General features: G+C 35.3%; 1 protein-coding gene across 1 annotated transcript; it reads left to right on the top strand.

The window, feature by feature from the left end:
• Positions 1–11,366: 11,366 nt before the first annotated feature.
• LOC109091056 (ATP-dependent 6-phosphofructokinase, muscle type-like) lies at positions 11,367–21,083 on the top strand. The gene is made up of 22 exons (XM_042758545.1): positions 11,367–11,549; positions 13,217–13,290; positions 13,544–13,621; positions 14,604–14,793; positions 15,466–15,631; positions 15,722–15,766; positions 16,301–16,409; positions 16,509–16,604; positions 16,696–16,788; positions 16,886–17,011; positions 17,137–17,201; positions 17,287–17,350; positions 17,498–17,644; positions 17,734–17,804; positions 18,310–18,397; positions 18,500–18,652; positions 18,746–18,910; positions 18,994–19,055; positions 19,206–19,317; positions 19,437–19,536; positions 20,393–20,498; positions 20,622–21,083. The coding sequence occupies exons 1-22, from the start codon at positions 11,465–11,467 to the stop codon at positions 20,755–20,757; spliced, it is 2,331 nt and encodes a 776-aa protein (XP_042614479.1). The 5' UTR covers positions 11,367–11,464; the 3' UTR covers positions 20,758–21,083.
• Positions 21,084–21,287: the final 204 nt, after the last annotated feature.

The following is a 21,287-nucleotide window of genomic DNA, read 5'->3' as shown; positions in this document are numbered from 1 at the left end:
CTCAGATTTGGAGAAATTTAGCATTACATCACTTGCTCACAAATGGATCTTTTGCAGTGAATAAGTGCCATCAGAATGAGAGTTCAAACAGCTGATAAAAACATTGCAATAATCTACAAATAATCCACATGACTCCCCAGACATCTTGTGAAGTGAAAAACAATAAAGAATTTCATGATAATTAACATCAAGATGATTAAGACAATAATCTAGCATTCTGCATTAGTTCAGACAGGCCTCATAGTCAAACTCTGCTATCAGCTGATTGGAAAAATTCAAACCCACCCCCTATCAGCTGATCTGACTCCTAAGCACTAAATTGGCAAATCTCACACAGGGCGCCATACTTAAATGCAGCTTCTGTCTGCTTGCTTTGCTGCTTCCTCTATACGCTGCTTGCAACCCAACTCCTCCTATAACTTGTGTTTAACTTAAACAATCTCATTCTGCTGTCATTGCTGCATGCTCTGTTATGGGGGGATTTTTGTGCTGCTCTCCTATTCTTAAAGGGGGGGGTCCTAACTGAATTATGGATAGAAGGCTCAGGAAGCAAAGGTTTGAAATAAAAAATCTCTTAGTAATGATTTTTTTTTTATTGATCTTCACTTCACAAGACTTTAATTGATGGACTGGAGTTGGATTAGATTATTGTAATATTTTCATCAGCTGTTTGGACTCTCTCTATCTGACGGCACCCATTCACTGCAGAGGATCCACTGGTGAGTGAGTGATGTCATGCTAAATTCCTCAAAATCTGTTCTAGTGAAGAGACAAATACATATTGGATGACCTGAGGGTGAGTAAAATAAAAATTTAAAAATAAAAAATTTGTTTTTATAGTTTAAGTGTATGGTTTTTAAATTACTTGATGGTTTAATTTTCTCAGAAGCCAATAATTCACAGTGCCAAACTCAGTGTGGCTGGCACAGTGACTTTTTTTTTTACACCTTAATGCATGTCATCAACAGTCCTTGACAGCAACCAAATAAACAGAAAACTTTTCCTCTTGCCTTTAGCTTACTGTATTTTCTTAAGCAAATATATCTAAATATTGGTTTACTCGCAGAAACATATTCAAGCAAACATGCAAAGAAACAGCAAAGTAATTAATTTTCAACACACCTCAGGGATCTCTCAGTTTTCTTTATTCTTTTTTCTGTTGTATGATACTTTTACTCTGTTTTTCATCCTTCTCTCTCCGTCTGTCTCTGTGTGATCCCTCTCCCTGGACCTGCTGTGGTGCGTTCAAGCGCTCCATCGCCACGCACTAACGAACTTCCAACATCTTGTCCCGTCACGGCAATTACACACACACACACACACACACACACACACACACACACACACACACACACACACACACACACACACACACACACACACACACACACAAACACTCACATGCACACAGTGTTTACATTGACACTAATACATGTATTCCCAGTGCCATACACATACACCCTGCCCAAATGAAGGCCTGCATATTATGTAGTAAGGTGTGTGGATGCAATATCATTAACATTAGCCGTCACAGTCCATTTAAATCAAGCACTGAATAAGGATATAGGATGCCGAGGAGACCGGGGTTAGTCGGCTACAGGAGTAGATCATTTCTGGTTCATAATTGATGCTGTCATAAACTGTTACATGAATGTTTGCTCTTTTGACCCACACTCATTGATTCTTTTAAGTTTAAAAAAAAATACTAAAACAGCGGAATGACACAGAGAAGAACTTTTGCTTTGTCAAAACAAAATTAGATAAATTGTTATAGAAACATTTTAAAGATGTTTAAATTTAGTTAATTTAATTTAATTTAATTTAAGACTTGGTTTTAGGGTTGGTTGGCATCGTTACATCATTTCACCAGTAGGTGGCGACAAGGGACTGTTGTTTCAATATGAAATGATTCATTTAAGCGATTCATTCAAAAACATCGATTCGACACGCTTTTACGAGTGAATCATTGAATTATTCACTAAATTGATTCAAAAAATAGATTCATCCACTGTTGTTTGTTGTTTGGAGACTCCAGGGTTAATTATGGCTTTGTTCGGAGAGCAAAAATAGACAAAGTAACTAAAAGTAATGTCCAAAACTTTATCGTCTTGTGTGTTAAACTGTTGTATAAAAGCAATGTTACACTTGCAATTGTGCCATTGTTCATTATAAAAACCGGTATAAATTATGCATATATCAATAATTGTTCATAAAAATAGGCATAATTATGTGTGTACCTATGTAACAAATGAAATAACAAAATTTAGCGAACATCATTTAATCACACTATCAGAATTTATGGTGTGAAAATGTCATGAAGAAAACGGTTCACTCCATAGCCAAACAATATAGGTCTAAAAGGAATAGACTTGATTGGTTATAAACACTGTCATCTCAGCAATATGATGAAGAATTATGGTTAATTAAGCCTCAGATTTTAACAACACATACTTGATCATTCATAGTTTAGCTGACTAAAGCAGACCCAGGGCCAGACACACATAAGCACATTACTGCATGCATTATTTAGCCATATTTCTCTTTTCCCTGTTGCTCCTGAGTAGACAAACAGACAAATACACATATCAGCGCTTCGGTTATTGGCTTAGGAGACACAAGGGGTTCCGTTGAACGTGTGTGGGTATTATTACAGACTCACACTTGGATGGATGGATTGCTTAAGACTACTGGCAAATTAAAATGTTTTGATAGCATAGTATTAAAGCTGATGTTAAAAATGGCCAAGGATTTGAAATTAAAATGAAATGCAGAGGAAAATTTAAGAGCATTAATATAGACAAGCAAATAATCATACCATAGGTTGATGCAGAGAATAAACCAAACAAATAATATTTGAGAATAAACACAAAAGTGAGTACAGAATAGAGGGCCTTGGAGAGAAGTAATGCACAGGTCAATCAATACATGCATTTAATAAAACTTTAAAACATAATAAATATGTGTACAAAATCGCATTCATACCAAATTAAAATGTGACCTGTTATTAAGATAAACCAAAAGCAACTGCAGAACTGTCCTTCTCGCTTTAGTCTGAGACATAAATTGAGTGTAAGAAGAAAACAAACAGTCTACCAGGGAGAGAGAACAAAATAAAGCGAGGGAGAAGATGAGCGCCAAAGAGACTCAAGGGATGGTTAGAATTTATGGTTCAGTAGCTGAACTCACGATCAGATAATTCAAAAGTTAATCGCTTTCCATAACTCTCTTGCACATAATCTTGCTAATCTTTTATCAATGACAACACCAAATACCAGAATAAACTGCATCTCATGCTCTTGCATCCTCACGCACCGCTTGTTCATGAGAAGAAATGATGCCCATTAAAAGTTTGCTTTCCATCATGAAACAGCAGCAGTTTGGTGAACAGTTACGCTTTTGTAGACAGTCCGGCACTGAGCCTTTAGAAAAGTTATGGGGATCAGGGATGCAACAAGCATTTACAAAGACATACAAAATTGTGCTGTATTATTTTATTTAAATATCTGCATTTAGAACAAACCCCTAACTAGAATGTTAGAGGAATATTAATATAGCCCTGCCTTGTTTGTAATTCTCACTTGCATGTTAGAGTTAATAACACTTTATTTCAGGATCCCCCATTATGTAATGCATAAAACTGAGCATTGCATTTTAAGCCTGGCCATATTCATATACACGATTCTTCAAAGTTTGGCTCCGATAAGATTCTTTAATGTTTTTGAAAAAATTCTGTTATGCTCACCAAGATTTTTTATTTAGTAAGTAATATAATTATTCAATAAGTAAACACTATAATATTGTGAAATAATATTAAACTTGAAGTGTTTTCTACTTTAATACATTTTAAGATATAATTCATTCTTGTGATGGCAAAGTTGTTTTTTTCAGCAGCCGTTACTCCATTTTCAGTGTCACATGATCCTCCAGAAATCATTTTAATATGTTGATTTGTTGCTCAAGAATCTTATTATCAATGTTGAAAATAGTTGTGCTACTGAATATTTTTGCGGAAACTCTTTTTTTTCCCAGAATTCTTTGCTGAATAGGAAGTACAAAGAACAGCATGTTTAAAATAGAAATGCATCCTTGCTGAATAAACATATTTCTTTCTTTCAAATAAATATTTTCTTATATTTATTTTTGGATTAAGTAAACTTTTGCATTTTAGGTTTTTTTTTTAATTTATTTTTTTACAGTAGGTCGACATCTGCAGTACTGCCATATACTCTCTAGGGGATGCAGACCACATTTTAAAGATCCTTAATTAGACATCTCTTAAATGGAGAGGACTTCAACTGAATTCTTTTTGATAGTTTTAGGGATTTTGCCATTTTGTTTGATCACTTGAAGCTAATATAGCAAAGGTTTAATTTCTTGAATTTCAGAGCTTTCGATCGAATCCCATTCTTCCTGTATCCACACTTCAGATGCTGTTAGATGTTCAAATTTCTACTAGTTTTACCAGTACAGAAGTGTTGCTGTTAGTCTGAGGAGAGATGTTGTTAATTAATAACTCCTTTGGAGTTAACAATCAGTATCCTCGCTGATATATTAAGAGTATTATTACAAAACAGAGTGGCACAACAGAACATCTTCACACCTTCAGAACCATGCATGCTATGGTATTTGAAATATGCTTCTGAATGTGTGTCTGTCAAGTTGCAGTCAATACCCACTGGGGTGGATTGAGACATGGGGAGTTAAAAGTATACAGCTAGCAGCCAGTTCAAGCCTGGACAGATAACCCGATACTTTAGATTAGCTATAAAACAAATTACCTTGTTTATTGGCTCCTTGAAGTTACATTTTAAATCTTTTGATTCTGAGAACATGTTCATATGCATTGGTATCACGTTGTGCCTTGCCTGAACAAGTTTTAAGCAGAAGGGGCAAAAATTCTAGTTGTTATGTTATGACATGGTGAAGGATTAGCTTTTGAAAAGACTTTGGTAGTGCTCAAGAAATTTTTAACATGAACTTTCATTTGATAAATAAATAGTCTGTGATATGTATTCATCTGGTCTTAAAGGGATAGTTCATCCATAAATGATAATGCTGTCATCATTTAAACACCCTCATGTTCTTCCAAAAACTGTGTAGGGTACAAGTGGGGCAAGAGGCAGAATAACATGGTCAAAGTCCAGGTCAAACCACAGACTGGGCATAAACTGTTTTCTCATTGCACAGTTATTTGAAGGAGCAGTCGTTCTTTCTCTGACTAATTCACTTGTTCAGATGAACTTGCAGATTATGACCGTCTGTCTTGAATACATACTTTAATCACTGTTGACAAATTATGTAAATGATGCTTATGTCAAAACAAACACATTGCTCTTTTAATCATCACTTTTATCTCTCAAATCATACCACTCGCCATGTCCCTCATTGTACAAAGACGCTGGTGCATTGGTTTATACGATTTTGACATTCAAGAACAAAAGACATGAAAAAAAACATACAAACCAACATTTTCAAAATGTAATGGCTAGCACCACACTGAAACCCCAGAAATGTTCTTGGGTGTAGGCTAAATGCACGCTTGTTAGTGGCAAGATAAAAAGAATAGAAAGATGGAAAAGGAAGGAGGAGTGAGGGGATTTGTTGCTGTAACTGAATAGATTTGGTTTGCTACCACACAGCTGTTAGGTGTCAAACCGGGAAACAGTATGTTTTTGTGTGTTTGTTTTGGCATGAAAGTTAACACATATCCTTATGGGCAAAGAAGCATGAAGGTTTGTTAGTGTATTTTTGTGCATATGTCTATGCATCTAAAGAGAATTTTAAAAACCACATGCTGATTATTATTTTTTTCCCTTTCTGACCACATAGTGTCGTCCTTCTCAGCACGTATCATTAATAGGTTTTGTTTATATAGCGTCTTTCCAAAAACAGGTTTAACAGTGAATGTGGTGTTTATTATGCACAATTCCTCCAGACCTGACCAATGTGTATGTACCCAAGATGACTGAACGTTACTATTGACTGTTTTTTTAAGTATTAATGCTAAATGGATAGTTACAATTCTGTCATCGTTTCCTTACCCTTATGTCTTGTCTTTCCACGCCAGTATTTTCTTCCTAAACTTTTTTTTTAACCTTTTTCTTGGTAGGCATTATCAGCCCTCATCCAGTTCCCATGTAACATTCTTCTGACAGCCCTAGATGGTGTTTCATGGGTTGGTGATCAGTACAGCTTCTGAAGCTCATATAGCATCCTTCTGGAGATGTTCTGTCCAGCTCTCTGAGTGAACAATGATGTCATGCAGGTACCTGACAGCAGACACGGTGAGGTCCCAGTGTGATTCATCTTCCCCCTAAGAAATTTTATTCAGCAAGGACCCATTACATTGAACAAGAAGTGACAGTAAAGACTTTTATATTACAAAATATTTCTGTTTCAGATAAATGCTGTTCTCCATCAAACAATCCTAATAAAACCTTGGTTTTCACTATATATTAAGCAGCACAACTGTTTTCAACACTGATAATAATAAAAATGTTTACTGAGGACCAAATCAGCATATTCGAATGATTTCTGAAGGATCATGTAATTTCTAAAGATCCCTTCTTCAAAGTCTATGCCCATTTTTATCATCCACAAGGCAAAAATCATTGATCAGATCATTTAGAAAAGTAATGGCTAACTACCGAGCCCCAAGTATGAACAATAATAAAAACTTATTTCATAATTAGTTTGTATTGCCTCACTCACGCTCAGACATACACAATTTCAGTATTTTAAAATTATATACTCAGCCCCACTACACAAACACCCTCCATTCCATTTCCTGCACGGCCACACACACACACACACACACACACACACACACACACACACACACACACACACACACACACACACACACACACACACACACACACACACACACACACACACATTCATTTGATATGCAACACAATAAGTGTGTGTGTGCGTGTTTATGCATGTGCATTCTCAAGTGTGTGTGCTTTAAATGTCAAGGGTGTGTAGGTTTAGCATTTCATTTAGCATACAATTAAAAACAGGAAGAGTAGGGATAAGAGAAAGATCACGAAAGAAGGGAAGTTAGGAGAGGGCAAGTCACTATAATGAAGGTGGGTGGTGGAGGAGGATGAGGAGGGGAAGAGGATAATCAGAAAAATTTATTGAGAAGATAAATGGAGGAAAGGAGAGATGGTGAAAAGGCTAAAAAGAAATTAAATATAGTGGAATGAATCAAGTGAAAATAGCAGATATATTGAATAAATAAAGTAGCTGGAAGAGGAAATAGCAATACAATATGAGGTATACACCTCAGAGAGAGAGAGAGAGAGAGAGAGAGAGAGAAAGTGAGAGAGAGAAAGTGAGAGAGAGAAAAGACTGGAAAATGAAAATGAAATGAAAATATTTCTAGAAACCTTACCACAATCCATAATTTACAGAATTGTAGCACTAACAATTTAAATTGCTTATTTAGCAAATGAAAATATTATTATTATTATTACTTTTTTTTTTTTTTTTTTTTGTGGGAATCATTATGGTGTGGTTTTAATATACTGAATATTTTGTACCCTCCCTGTACAGCTGTGAGAAGATTTTAAGTAGCATATATTTCCACCCATTGGTAAGAAATAGTATTGCAACCTATTGAACGAACACTTAGACAGAGAAAAAAAGAGAAAGATACTGAATAGAACAGGAATTTTTGTCTTATACTGTACGTAATACGGATCTCAAAATAAAGCCCTAGCTTGTGAATATTAAGTTATTTAGAAATAAATTAACATTTTCTGTTATTGTTGTGATAAATAGTCTATGGATGATCATGAATAGAGTATTTGCCTTTTTCCAGGTCAAAAACCTGATTATAAATATCCAATAAATGTTCAGAAAGTTGCTATTTTCAATATAAAGTCCCCACTATACAGTAGTTAGTTCATTTTTGCAGTTGCTTATATTTTCACAGGCCACATTAAAAAAATATCTGGTGATTTTATTCTTTCCGACATTCTTTTTGTGTTTGTGTCAGAAAAAGATATATTTTTCATTAAATGTTATGTTTAAAAAACAGGCCACCATAATGTTTAGCCTTGTAAGGTAGACAAACTAACAAAAAGACTGTACTAATCCTGATAGTCAAAAGTGTGGTCTGTTTTTTACTAACCTTTACTTTATCTTAGTAGCACATTACCTGCATTAACTCCTGCTTTGATCCAATATAATCTGCTTGTGAAGTCTGTTACATGCAATCCTATTACAGTATTAGACTTCCTCTACTGCTGTGGGTCCAGATGATTTCCAAGTAGAGGCAGGCAGCACTAAAATATTATTCATTAATTTGATTAAGAAAAACTCAGCAGAAACAGACCAATGCACAAATGCAGATTTAAAAGACCAGAGAGTTAGAGAGAGATTTGCTGCGAAATGCTGAAGGAATGAACGAGTGCATAGAAAGGGAGATAATGAAGGAAGGAGAGAGGAAAAACGTGAGTAAGAACGTGAGGTCAGTTCTAATACTGATAATACCTTGTCATGGCCACCATACCATCTCCCTCTACTAGAAAGAATGGAGGCAGTGTTTGACAGCTGTGTGTGTGTCTGGCAGGTGTGTGTATGCATTTGGGATGTGTTTGTATGTGTATGTCAGATTAGTTTTTCTTTGTTAGAGTTGTGCATGTGTATTCTGCAACTGTCTTTACTCCTGTTCCACTGGATCCCTCATATTGGGCTGGCGGTGTTCATCTGGCAGTTCACGCACAGAAAGATTCAATTAGATGCTAATCATATCTACGGTACGCATAGTGTTTGTGTGTTTGTATTCATATGTGTGTAAAAATAAAAAACTGTCCATGTTGTTTTATGTCTGTGTACTTTGTTGTGGCAGTATGTAGCCTTGTGTGTGTGAGTGTGTGTGTTAGAGTGTGTATCTGTTTGTTGAGTACTAGATGCCATGTTTCAGCAGTCAAGCAGCCAGATGACCAAATGACACAGCACTTTTATGTTCTGATGTCACAGTAAGCAAGCATTGCTCATAGGGGGGTTGATATTTATAAAATGGGAGTGGCTTATTAAACATTCTCCAAGGGCTGTTTGATTCCAGAAATTTGGAATTCTCCAAATCAATTCCAAGAATCAGGATCTATTTACTTGATTCTTAAGAAAAAAATGGGAATTATCTTATCTTAATGGGAATGTATCTTGCAATAAACTGTCTAATGGTTTATTTTGTATTTTCTAATGGTTTAAACATGATTGATAGTATGAATGGCACAATATCTTGACATTTCTGATTAAAATAAAATGGGTCTATGTAAGTCTAGAAAGAAGTAAGTCACAGAAAGAGTCATGAATTAATCAAAATTTTTTTTTTTTTTTTTTTTTTTTGTAAACAGGATCAAAATATTCGAGTGGAAGTGATGAATCAAAGTCTGAACTATGTGCTGGTAAGGCTCTTCTAGAAAGTGTAGTAGTAGTATTTTGGCAATCAATATAATGGACATAATGTAGTTACATCACATTCTTCTGTGTGGTCAGTTCCCCTCAGAAACGTATGTACAGTATGTATATATATATATATATATATATATATATATACATAAACATATAACAAATTATTATTCTAATTAAAGCCTAGTGCGTGCTGTACAAATTGCCCTTGACTTTGTCATCTGACACAAATTTCTGTGACCAAGAAGGATTTCTATTGACATGAAACACTGTACACATTAATCCGCCATGAGATCACATCGTACAGTCTCTCATTACAGTATCTTAAAGGATTCAAAAAATCATACAGTATATAGTGGGCTTAAGTCTGATTATTTTGACTACAATTTAGAAAAGCTTTTCAGAATAAGTTTTTGTAGAGAACTGATCACACTACATTTAATGTTGCTGAAGAGAATTATCTGGTGTTAAGGAGGTTTAACTCAGCACTTTAAATAACTAGTTCAAAACAGGATTGACGTGTTTGTAGTGGTCAGTTTCTCTAACCCGGAACAAGTAATTGAGACGTAACTGGCAGGGTGTAAGGAAAAACACCAGCAACTCTGATTAGTCTGCTGACCGTGATCCACAACAGCATTCGATCAGTGGACAGTAACATACTGGAGTCTAAACATCTAACACCAATGTCACCCAACAACCAGCAGCTGTTATACACTGGGACACTAGAGTCATGGAGTTTAATCCGGACTCTACTATAATCTCATTAAGACACTAATCTTGGTTACTAGAAGTCTTCATCTTTGTAAAATGGTGAAACATAAGATATATTTACTATTTACTGTATTTACCTCACCATTAATGAATAGGGTGGATAACGACTTATTACTCATTTATAGATAGATAGATAGATAGACAGACAGAGAGATACAGAGATAGATATATACATAGATAGATATTGATATAGATATACAGTAGATATAATTTAGTTTATTTATTACATAATTTAAATACATAATTAGAATTAAACACCATAAAATTTATGCATCCATATATATGTTTTGTTGGAAAATAATGGCATGCGGTGCTAGTGATTTGTTTGATGTTCCCAAGATTATCACAAGTTTTTCCCAAATTTTTGACAAAACCTCTGTGTTAGCCAGCTAGCTACCATTATATTGGTGACCTAAATCTGTGGAATTACATCATAGTAAAATTAAATCTGCAGAACGTCTTACCACATCAACATGATCAACAAACACAGTAATAATGCAGCTCTGGCCATTTAGGTAAGTCTTGAGCTTGATAAAAGTCCTTCCTTGTTCCCTTTATAGTAAGGATTATCTGTAATAGTTACAGCACTAAACAAAGAGAAATGCACACACTTCCTCGCCATATAATCATGATATTGTGTTCATAGTGTTTTCTCAGAAATATCAGATATAAGTGTGCTATAAATAATTTAGTCATGCTAGAGCTTTGTTGATTATTCTAAGATGAAGAAGTAAATTAATCTTTTTTCAATGCCCTTGTGTTATAGATGGAAAGCCGACTTCTACAAACTATTTAGATGGAACCCTGAACAACCTCAGCTGTTCCACCACCGTACACAATGGCTGTAAGTGTGTGTGCATATGGGAGTATTTTGCTGCACTGCATACTCAAAGTATGTCCTATGGGAAAAGATAGCATAAAGGTCATGTTGCTGTATGTTTGTCTGTGTAAGTGTTTTGTGTTTGTATCTGGTTTTGTTTGTGCATAAAGATCACATGAAATGGGATCAAAGTGACAGTAAATGCAGTGTCTATGTGTGTTTGTTTTAGTCAGAACACTAGCAGCGTGTGGTGCCACTGCAGATAATTTTAAATGTAGTTATGAAGTGGGTGGATCATGTCTGTGACACTGCATGCCAGGGTAGAGGGAGTTCATACTGCTGTCATGTTCCCACTCCACTTTCTCAATCAGTCTCTATCAATGGTCTGATAGAGAAAGGTGGCAGTTCACCTCAAAATTTCCCTTGTCTTCCCCAGGCCATCTCAATATGCATCGTTCAGCACCTGTGGACCCCACAAAGATGGGCGTTGGAAAGGCCATCGCTGTCCTCACCTCTGGAGGAGATGCACAAGGTGAGAAAGAGTGTATTTGTGTGTATGGGCCTTTATGGAGACCAACTCTGTGGAAGTATAGCGCTTTAAACTGTTTTGAGATGCACTCTTTCATTATCTCTTCATCCTAATTTCTAATACTGAAACTGTCTTGTGCCTTAAAACATAACTTTTTCATATTTTTATGATATGACAACTTTATACAACAAAACAAACAATCTACCATTGGTCTTATAATGTCAATAGATGACTGGGTTATTATGTTTCTGTGTATGCATACCATTCAGAAATTTTGGGGTTGGTAACATTGTTTAATGTTCAGTGTTACAAATCCTTCAGGAATCATTCTGATATGCCGATTTGTTTCTCAAGCAACATATTTTACCATTATCACAGTTGAAAACATTTTTTTCTGTGGAAACTCATACATTTTTTTTTCAGGGTTCTTTGTTGAATAAAAAGTTCAAAAGAACAGCATTTATTTGAAATTGAAATATTTTTTAACATTATAAATGTCTTTACTGGCACTTTGATCAATTTAATATGTCCTTGTTTAATACAAATATTCATTTATTAAAAATAATAATAATAATAATGACCCAAAATGAATTTGAAGTATAAACACTATAACAGTATAAAATTCCACATGAAAATGTTTATGATACAAATCTTCTTCATGCATGTGTGCATGCATTCTAAATTGGTTCAGTTATATTTTATGGAAAAGAGCAACATGGGCATTCTGCTAAACATCTCTTGTGTTTTACAATATGAAGGAATATGTGTCTAGAATGACATGAGTGTGAGCAAATGATAACATCATTTCCAGTTTTGGAAGAACTATACCTTTGAAATTGAGTTTCGATTTTGTGGAGTGAGAAAAATATCAGTATTTGTCATTTAGTAAGTTTTTTACCTGCATTATCAAGAGCAATATGCAATTTCCTCCTCTTTTGCATTAAAATGCAAGGCATAAAGTCAAATGTGTGTGGTATTGAATTTGGGCGTAACTTGATAGATGATAATTTGAAATGGTTTTGTTGGTTGCTTGATTACCTGATTGAACTACCACCTCCTCATTTACAACAGGAATCATATATCAGAGAGGTCATGAGAGGTGCAAAAGCTTTCACACTGACCTTTTATCCAACCTTTAGCAGTAGGAAAAAGAACCGACCTTTAACCTTATCTGGTACCAGCTGGAGAATAAGTCAAATAACTGTGTAATGTCAACTAGTCCTAGAAGAACCTTAACTACGGTCATCCCATTCCCTCTCCCTCTCACTCAATTCCTCCCTATGATCTCTCTGTCTCTCTCTCTGTCTGAGGGGTGTTATATTTAGCCGTTGACCTTTGGGGAAATGTGGTTGCTTTAGAGAGCTGGGCAATGAAGCTTGCCTGTTGTCCTCTCTGGTTCAATCTTTAAATGAAACTAGAGCCCTTTTCAATGGGACTTAACCACCATGTGTGTTTGTGTGACCAGATGACAAGATAACAGGTTTAGAATAAAACCAAAAGCAGTTTTTTCTCACACACTTTCCAGTTAATTATTAGCTAGCTTGATATGTTTCATGAACAGTCAACAAATCTTAATTAAATGTAATGCTTGTGACAAATTAAAGACAACTTTAGACCTCTAGACTCTAAATATGTGCAATAATTATGATTCTTTAATTATTATATCTCAGGTATGAATGCTGCTGTCCGAGCCACGGTGAGAGTTGGGATCTACACTGGTGCCAAAGTCTACTTTGTACATGAGGTTTGTACATCTAAGCACATACACATAAGAAATAAAGAATTAACAGTGAAAGACTGCCAGTCTCTGCACACAGAAATGGAGAATTTGTCATTCTAAATTACTGCTATTAACTTATGCAGGAGAAATTCACATTCTAATTCACTCAGCTCTTGCTCAATTTTAAATCCACTCATTATTTTTAAAAAGTGTATTTATTATGTAACGTATGCATGTGTGTTTAATTATGCATCCTCCAATCTTTGTGTGCATTTAGGGTTATCAGGGCCTAGTTGATGGAGGAGATAACATCCGACAAGCAACTTGGGAGAGCGTGTCAATGATGCTGCAGCTGGTAATAAACTCACCTTTTTACTGTGGCGCGAAAGCATTCAAACAGTTCACTCATGCACTGAATTGTTTGCAGCAGTTTCTTGCACCGTAACGGGATTCTTTATAAGACAGAAAACACAAATAGTGCTGGATGAGGTCAAATTTACCCACAGTCCATTTTATGATACAAAACTCGCAAATGTCTAATATCATTTGTGTGTAAGCTATGAAGCTGCTCTTTATTGCTTGTGAACATGCAGCACACTCTGTACTGCAGGTAAAAACAATATATATATCCACATATTCAAAACAGTATCATAAAAGAGTATCACAATATGAGAACACCTTTTGATGAGAGGCCCGTGTCCAAGTACTTTTGAAAGACTAGAAATGTTCCTGCTTTCAACAAACATTTTTGCTCATTGTATTTATTATTGTGAACACATCAACATAATCAATCCATAACTGTAACTAAGGGATGAGTGCAACAGGTTATTTGTGTAGGTGTGTAAGTGATCATGTTGCATGGTATAACCTCTGTGGTCTAGTACAAAATGCCAGAGTTCACCCAGAGACCTGTTTTTGAGACTTAGGGTAATGTTACACACACACACACACACACACACACACACACACACACACACACACATACACACTGCTGCCCACACCACAAATTCCAAGTGAGTAATCACACGAGGCGCAGACAAATGACATCATGACAATGCTGATTGGCTGATTGCACCGCAAGAGCGTGGGTAGTCTCAAACTCTTGCTAACCACCCAAACCTTTACCACTAGTCTAGCACAGTTGCCAGAGAGCAAGTGACAGTGTGGGTCTAAATCATCCCTCTAATATTATCTTAACACATCTCAACCACACTAACCATCCACCACACTTTAGTATATTTCTCAGCCACCATCTTAAGTTATTTTAATGTTTGGCATTTTTGCTGAAGTGTGTGTTTCCTATTATTTTTCTTATTTATCTCTGACTATTTTGTCAGGGTGGCACAGTGATTGGCAGTGCCCGCTGTCAGGACTTCCGCTCTAAGGAGGGTAGAGCTAAAGCAGCATGTAACCTGGTGAAGTTGGGCATCACTAATCTGTGTGTTATCGGTGGCGATGGGAGCCTGACAGGCGCCAACGAGTTTCGCAATGAGTGGAGTGAGCTGCTCCAAATCTTGCTGAAAGCAGGTAGGACCATATTACACAGTAATCATTATCGGTCTGTCGGGGGTTTTCACGTTATATATATATATATATATATATATATATATATATATATATATATATATATATATATATATATATATATATATATATATATATATATATATATATATATACTCATACATATATAGACCCACACAAATACGCATATATATATATATATATATATATATATATATATATGAAAAACATGTCACAGTTTCCACAAAATATTAAATGGATACTCCATCCCAAAATGTAACCCTTTAAGCAGCACACAACTCTTTTGAAAATAAGAATAATAACACTGATAATAATAAGATTTTTTTTTGAAAATTTAAATTGTAACACACTTAATTTAAATTGTAATTTAAATTTAAATTGCAATATTTCACAAAATGACAGTTTTTACAGATTTTTTTCCCTCAAATAAATGAAGCCTTGTTAAGTGTAAGACATTTCTTTCAAACCCATTTTAAAAAATCCCAAATTTTGAGACTATATTTTGGGTTTGGTAATATATTTTATATATATTATTTTGCAGAAAGTAAGACACTATTTCTTAATATAAATAGGGAGCCTGATGAGAAGATTCAGTGTGTCAATTTTTCATAGATATATAGAGAGAAGCACATGTCTGTGTGTCTTTGCTCAAAGGTAAAATCACAGCAGAGGAGGCTAAACGTTCGTCTCATCTGAACATTGTTGGGATGGTGGGATCCATCGACAATGATTTCTGTGGCACAGACATGACCATTGGCACTGATTCAGCACTGCACAGGATCATGGAAGTAGTGGATGCCATCACAACAACAGCACAGAGGTACACATACAAACACACAAATGGCACTACACAATTGGATTCTGAACTTAACAACACATTGATTTGTCTGTTCTTATCTCACCTTTGCAGTCATCAAAGAGCCTTCATTCTGGAAGTTATGGGGAGGCATTGTGGGTAGGTTGCAGTATGGATGAATAGATATGTCATTTTGTTATTGTATGTTTACATATTATCTGTTCTACAACAAAAATCCATATCTTATGCCAATCAGTGTTCTGTAATTTGACTTGATTATTGATCTTAAATCAGTTGCAATAGTATCATTACACTAGGTTACCGCCAGTGTTATTTTACTTTTTTTTTGTATTTGAGATATTATATTATAGTTTAAAAATATATATATTTAGAGTTTATTAATTTTTGTATTTAAATTGTAATTTTAATTAATGTTTTAGTAATTATGCTGTGTTTGTGTCATTTTTATTAGTCATTATTTATTTTATTTTATTTGATTAGTTTTAGTTATTTTAATACATCAAGTTATTCTAACTGAAATTTTATTTTATTTCAGTTAACATTAATATTATTTCTAGCATATTTTTTATTTTAATTTCAGTTAAAATAAGTTAGTTGTATAATTACCCTAGTTATCACAATGCAGTGTTTCTCTTATGTTCTGTGTGTATATGTTTATGTGTATATATCTAGATATTTGGCCTTAGTCACTGCCCTGGCGTGTGGCGCTGACTGGGTTTTTATTCCTGAAATGCCTCCAGATGAAGGATGGCAGGACCATCTGTGTAGGAGACTTACCTATGTAAGATCTATACACATTATAACTGCCTTTTTAAAATCATCATAGTCAACGTCATCATTATATTCTGTTTAATGTCATTATGCTGTCTTCATTGTGCAGCAAAGAAAAATTGGCAATCGTTTGAATGTCATCATTGTGGCAGAAGGTGCTCTGGATCGCCATGGCAAACCTATCACCTGTGATATTATCAAGAACGTACGCATAAAAATATGATTATTGGGATTTTTTTTATCAGCTGGTACTTAACATGACATGGCTAATTCTTCACAATTGTTTGTTTGTTTAGCTGGTCACTAAGAAGCTCAGCTTTGACACACGCGCCACTATTTTGGGTCATGTGCAGAGAGGAGGAACACCTTCAGCCTTTGACAGAATCTTGGTATGATTAGAATTCAGATTTTGAAAGTATTTTTTGTTTATTTGATGCATCTGTGACATGCTGCCAATCGATCTTCCCCTGTCTGTCTTGTTCTCAGGGCAGTAGGATGGGGGTGGAGGCTGTGATGGCGTTGCTAGAGGCCACTCCTGACACCCCTGCATGTGTGGTCAGTCTGTCTGGAAACATGGCTGTTCGACTGCCTCTTATGGAGTGTGTGCAAGTGGTGAGCAGGCACAGACACATCCTGCCTTGGTTTCCTAAGCATATTGATGCAAATGTTTGGCTTGTTGCTTTGTACAGTTGTTATGTGATTTAATTTGTAATACATCATCTTATTCACGTTTTTAGACAAAAGAAGTAACCAAAGCTATGGCAGAGGGCAGATTTGAGGAAGCTGTTAAGCTCAGGGGAAAGTGAGCTCTATATCCTTGTCTTTATTTCTTTCTTTTTGTTATAACAAACTGATCTTGTGATTGATTTGTTGTTTCTCTTTTGCAGGAGTTTTGAGAACAACTGGAACACATATAAACTCTTGGCCCATGTGACCGCCCCAGACGTGAAGGTGTATAACAAGCATCATTTTATCATGTAGTTTATCCCTTTTGTTAGGCTTTACTCCAGATATGTATGAATTTCTCTCCCTCTTCTATATATTTATTTATTGTGCTTTTTAACATCTTCCTCCTTCCATCTTTCACTCTTTCTTTAGAGTAATATAAACATAGCTATCATGAACGTGGGAGCTCCATGTGCAGGAATGAACGCAGCAGTCCGCTCAGCCGTCAGGATCGGAATCCTTCAAGGACACAACATGCTAGCTGTACATGACGGCTTTGATGGACTTGCAAATGGAACTGTAAAGTATTTAACATGCACGAGGAATCCATAAGTCCATATGAAGAAATGCATCAATTCAATTTTAACTCTGTCTCCTGCTTTTCACAGATTGAACCAATGACATGGGGCTATGTGGGAGGCTGGACAGGCAAAGGCGGTTCTAATTTAGGAACCAAGAGGTACAACGGAACTGTTCATTAATTGAAATTAATTCATTTTATATCTCTTAATAGTGCTTTAATATTCAAACTCAGCTACATTAGTAAGGGATTTTCTTAAGAAATTAATATGGATGCATTTACAAAAGTAACAGTAAAAGACATTTATAATGTGAACATGTTTTAATTTCAAATATATGCCATTCTTTTGAACTTTGTTCATGTTTTCCTTTCATTGAAACAAATTTGAAAATTAGTTTTTTTTTTTGAGCACCAAATATTATGAGCATATTAAAATCATTTCTGAGGGATCATGTGACACTGAGGACTGGAATAATGGCTGCTTTGCTATCACAAGAATAAATTACATTTTAAAATATATTAAAATAGAAAACATTTATTTTAAATTGCAATAATATTTACTGTATTTTTGATCAAATAAATGCAGCTTTGGTGAACAAAAAATCCTTTGGATGGTAGTGTATGAGATCCAGCATTTAGTTGTTGTTTTTGTCTCTCCCCGGAGGTCACTGCCAGCAAGTATGATTGAAGAGATCAGTCTGAATATAGCCAAGTTTAACATTCATGCCCTTGTTATCATCGGAGGGTTTGAGGTGAGAAAATTCCAAATATTACTTCCAGTCTGAAAAAAAAAAAAAATTGTATACCTCACTTCCTGTTTCCTTCTTACTGTACATACTCTCTCTCCTATTTAGGCCTTTCTTGGAGGTTTGGAATTAGTGACTGCCAGAGAAAAATATGAGGAGTTGTGTATTCCCCTGGTTGTTATTCCAGCTACTGTGTCTAATAATGTTCCTGGATCGGACTTCAGCATCGGTGCTGATACTGCTCTCAATACTATCACAACTGTGAGAAACCACATATTATAAAAATTAATATATAGTTCACAGACGTGTAAGTCCCTAGCTATACGTGTAAGCATCTGTTTTGTGTCTTTTAAGACATGTGATAGAATCAAGCAATCCGCAGCTGGAACAAAGCGTAGGGTTTTCATCATTGAAACAATGGGGGGAAATTGTGGATATCTGGCAACCATGGCAGGACTGGCTGCAGGGGCTGATGCTGCTTATATCTATGAAGAAAGATTTGGCATTCATGACCTGGAGGTGAGACATGCTTGGTTTAATTGATGTTTGATGGAATGCATCTCATTTTGTTTTTAACCATTAAATGTCTGGTTGGGAGGTAGACAAACGTGGAGCACTTACTGGAGAAAATGAAGACCACAGTGAAAAGAGGCCTCATCCTTAGGTTGGTCACTCTGTCACACAATCTGTTTCTGCATCTTTTCCCTCTCTGTTTTACATTCAGTAAACTTCTCCAGTAATCAAGACAAATGACTCTGGTCTTATTTCATTCTTGCACCAGCACTCTAAATAACATCAAACTGTTTTCCCTCAGGAATGAGAAATGTAATGCAAACTACACCACAGATTTTCTCTTCAGCTTGTACTCAGAAGAGGGCAAGGGAGTTTTTGACTGCCGCAAGAATGTGCTTGGGCACATGCAGCAGGTCTGTGTGTACACTATTGAAAGTATTCTTTTTTTAGCATTATAACTGAGCTGAGATTTCCCTTGTCATTATCTCCGGGGCCTGGGCTCAATTACTAATTTTTCTCATGGTATTTTCAGGGTGGAACCCCTACACCGTTTGATAGGAACTTTGGCACAAAGATGGGCGCAAAAGCAGTGTTATGGTTGACTGATAAACTGAAGGAGTGTTACAGACATGGTGAGTAAACAGTAATTTCAATGAGTTGACGGCTGAGGAAAAGGATTTTAACTGGAGCACTTGCCTTTTACAGGACTTGCCTTTAGTTATATTTATGCAGAAATATAGAAAATTTTACAGGGTTCATAAACTTTCAAGCAGCACTGTATGTATGTGTGTGTGTGTGTGTGTGTGTTATATATATATATAAAATAAAAATATATACATAGAAATATATATATAGAGAGAGAGAGAGAGAGAGAGAGAGAGAGAGAGAGAGAGAGAGAGAGAGCGTTACAATTTTATTAAAAAATAATAATAATAGATATAAAAAATGGTGAGAGTCAACTTTAGGAAGTCAAACTAAATATGTAAATGATATGTTTTAGCATTCAAGCTGTCTTTTGTATTCATTTTATGAACAATTTTTGCCAACATTTTGTTCAAAATTATGGTTCATATGCATATAACCAAACATTAAATAAACACACCTTAAAAAAATATCACAACTACTACTAAAAATTAAAAAAATATTTTAATTAATAAATAATGAAAAAATATACATATACATGCTTTACTATAATAAACTTCATATCAGTTTCACAATTATGGCTTGTCTGTGTTTGCAACTGATGGTTAGTCAAGAATTGGGAAAGGCCAAAATCCCCATTTTAAGAAAGGGATAATGAGATTGAATGTGTTTTAACTAGCTACGTTTCATGCTACGTTAATTTTATCTTAGGAAGTAATGTAACATATCTAATAATTCTCACAATCTTTAGTGCATATAAAAGCAATGGAACACCAAAGTGTAGCGTGTATCATGGAAAATGCCTTACATATGAACCTGACCTGTTTGTGTTCATCATATGAGCAGGACGTATCTTTGCTAACACACCGGACTCTGCCTGTGTTCTGGGAATGAAGAAGAGAGCCACGCTCTTCCAGCCTCTTTCTGATCTCAAAGAGGACACTGACTTTGAGTGAGTGATCCCTCTGTTTCATTTTACCGTTGTTTCACTTGATTGTACACATTGTCATTCACTGAGTGAAGCCTGCCTTATCACTGCATCCTCATGTGCTCACACTGTCTGTTTCTGTTCCAGACATCGAATACCGAAGACTCAGTGGTGGCTGAAGCTTAGGCCCATTCTCAAGATTCTGGCCAAATACAAGATCAGTTTGGACACCTCAGAGACAGCTACGATGGAGCATGTTATCAAGAAGAGAGGAACAGTCTAGGCTACACACTCAGAATTACAGTGGGATTGAAAGGTTAATGATCTGTATAATCTCAAAAGAACCTTCAGTTGATCACTCTCATGTTCTTGCAAAACCATATGAACACAAAAGGAAATATGAGTTACATGAGTGAGCAAATAATGACAGAATTTTACATTTTGGGTGAATTATGCCTTTAAGAACAAAACCCCACTGATAGACATTTTATTCAGTGTTAATTAGGTTTTTACCATTTCACTACTAGATTTCTCTTTATGGATCATGTCTGGACTAAATTGTACTATTGTTTGAAAATTAATAAAACTGACTAAATGCAACCTGTATATTTTAGAAGCTTTCACCGAACACAGAAAAAAGATATTTGAACAGTCATATTAATATCAATATTCACTTTACATAAACTGAAATTATTTTTTAAGACATTACAGAATTTCAGCGCGATCCAATTTCATTGGATTTTGTTTTAAAAGGCCAACAAATTTAGTTTCTAAAGTGTTCAGTTTTTCTTATGTGTATGGTAAAAAAAAAAA

Source organism: Cyprinus carpio, chromosome A6 (genome assembly GCF_018340385.1).
Source record: "Cyprinus carpio isolate SPL01 chromosome A6, ASM1834038v1, whole genome shotgun sequence".
Lineage (NCBI taxonomy): Eukaryota > Metazoa > Chordata > Actinopteri > Cypriniformes > Cyprinidae > Cyprinus > Cyprinus carpio.
This window is presented reverse-complemented; position numbering and strand designations above follow the sequence as displayed.

Excerpts from the sequence above, each read along its gene's own strand:
- LOC109091056 (XM_042758545.1), top strand. The coding sequence starts at position 11,465 with ATGCATCGTTCAGCACCTGTGGACCCCACAAAGATGGGCGTTGGAAAG. Across the intron at positions 16,410-16,508 it reads TGTGTAGGAGACTTACCTAT|CAAAGAAAAATTGGCAATCG; the intron begins GTAAGATCTATA and ends TTCATTGTGCAG. Across the intron at positions 17,351-17,497 it reads TGACCGCCCCAGACGTGAAG|AGTAATATAAACATAGCTAT; the intron begins GTGTATAACAAG and ends CTCTTTCTTTAG.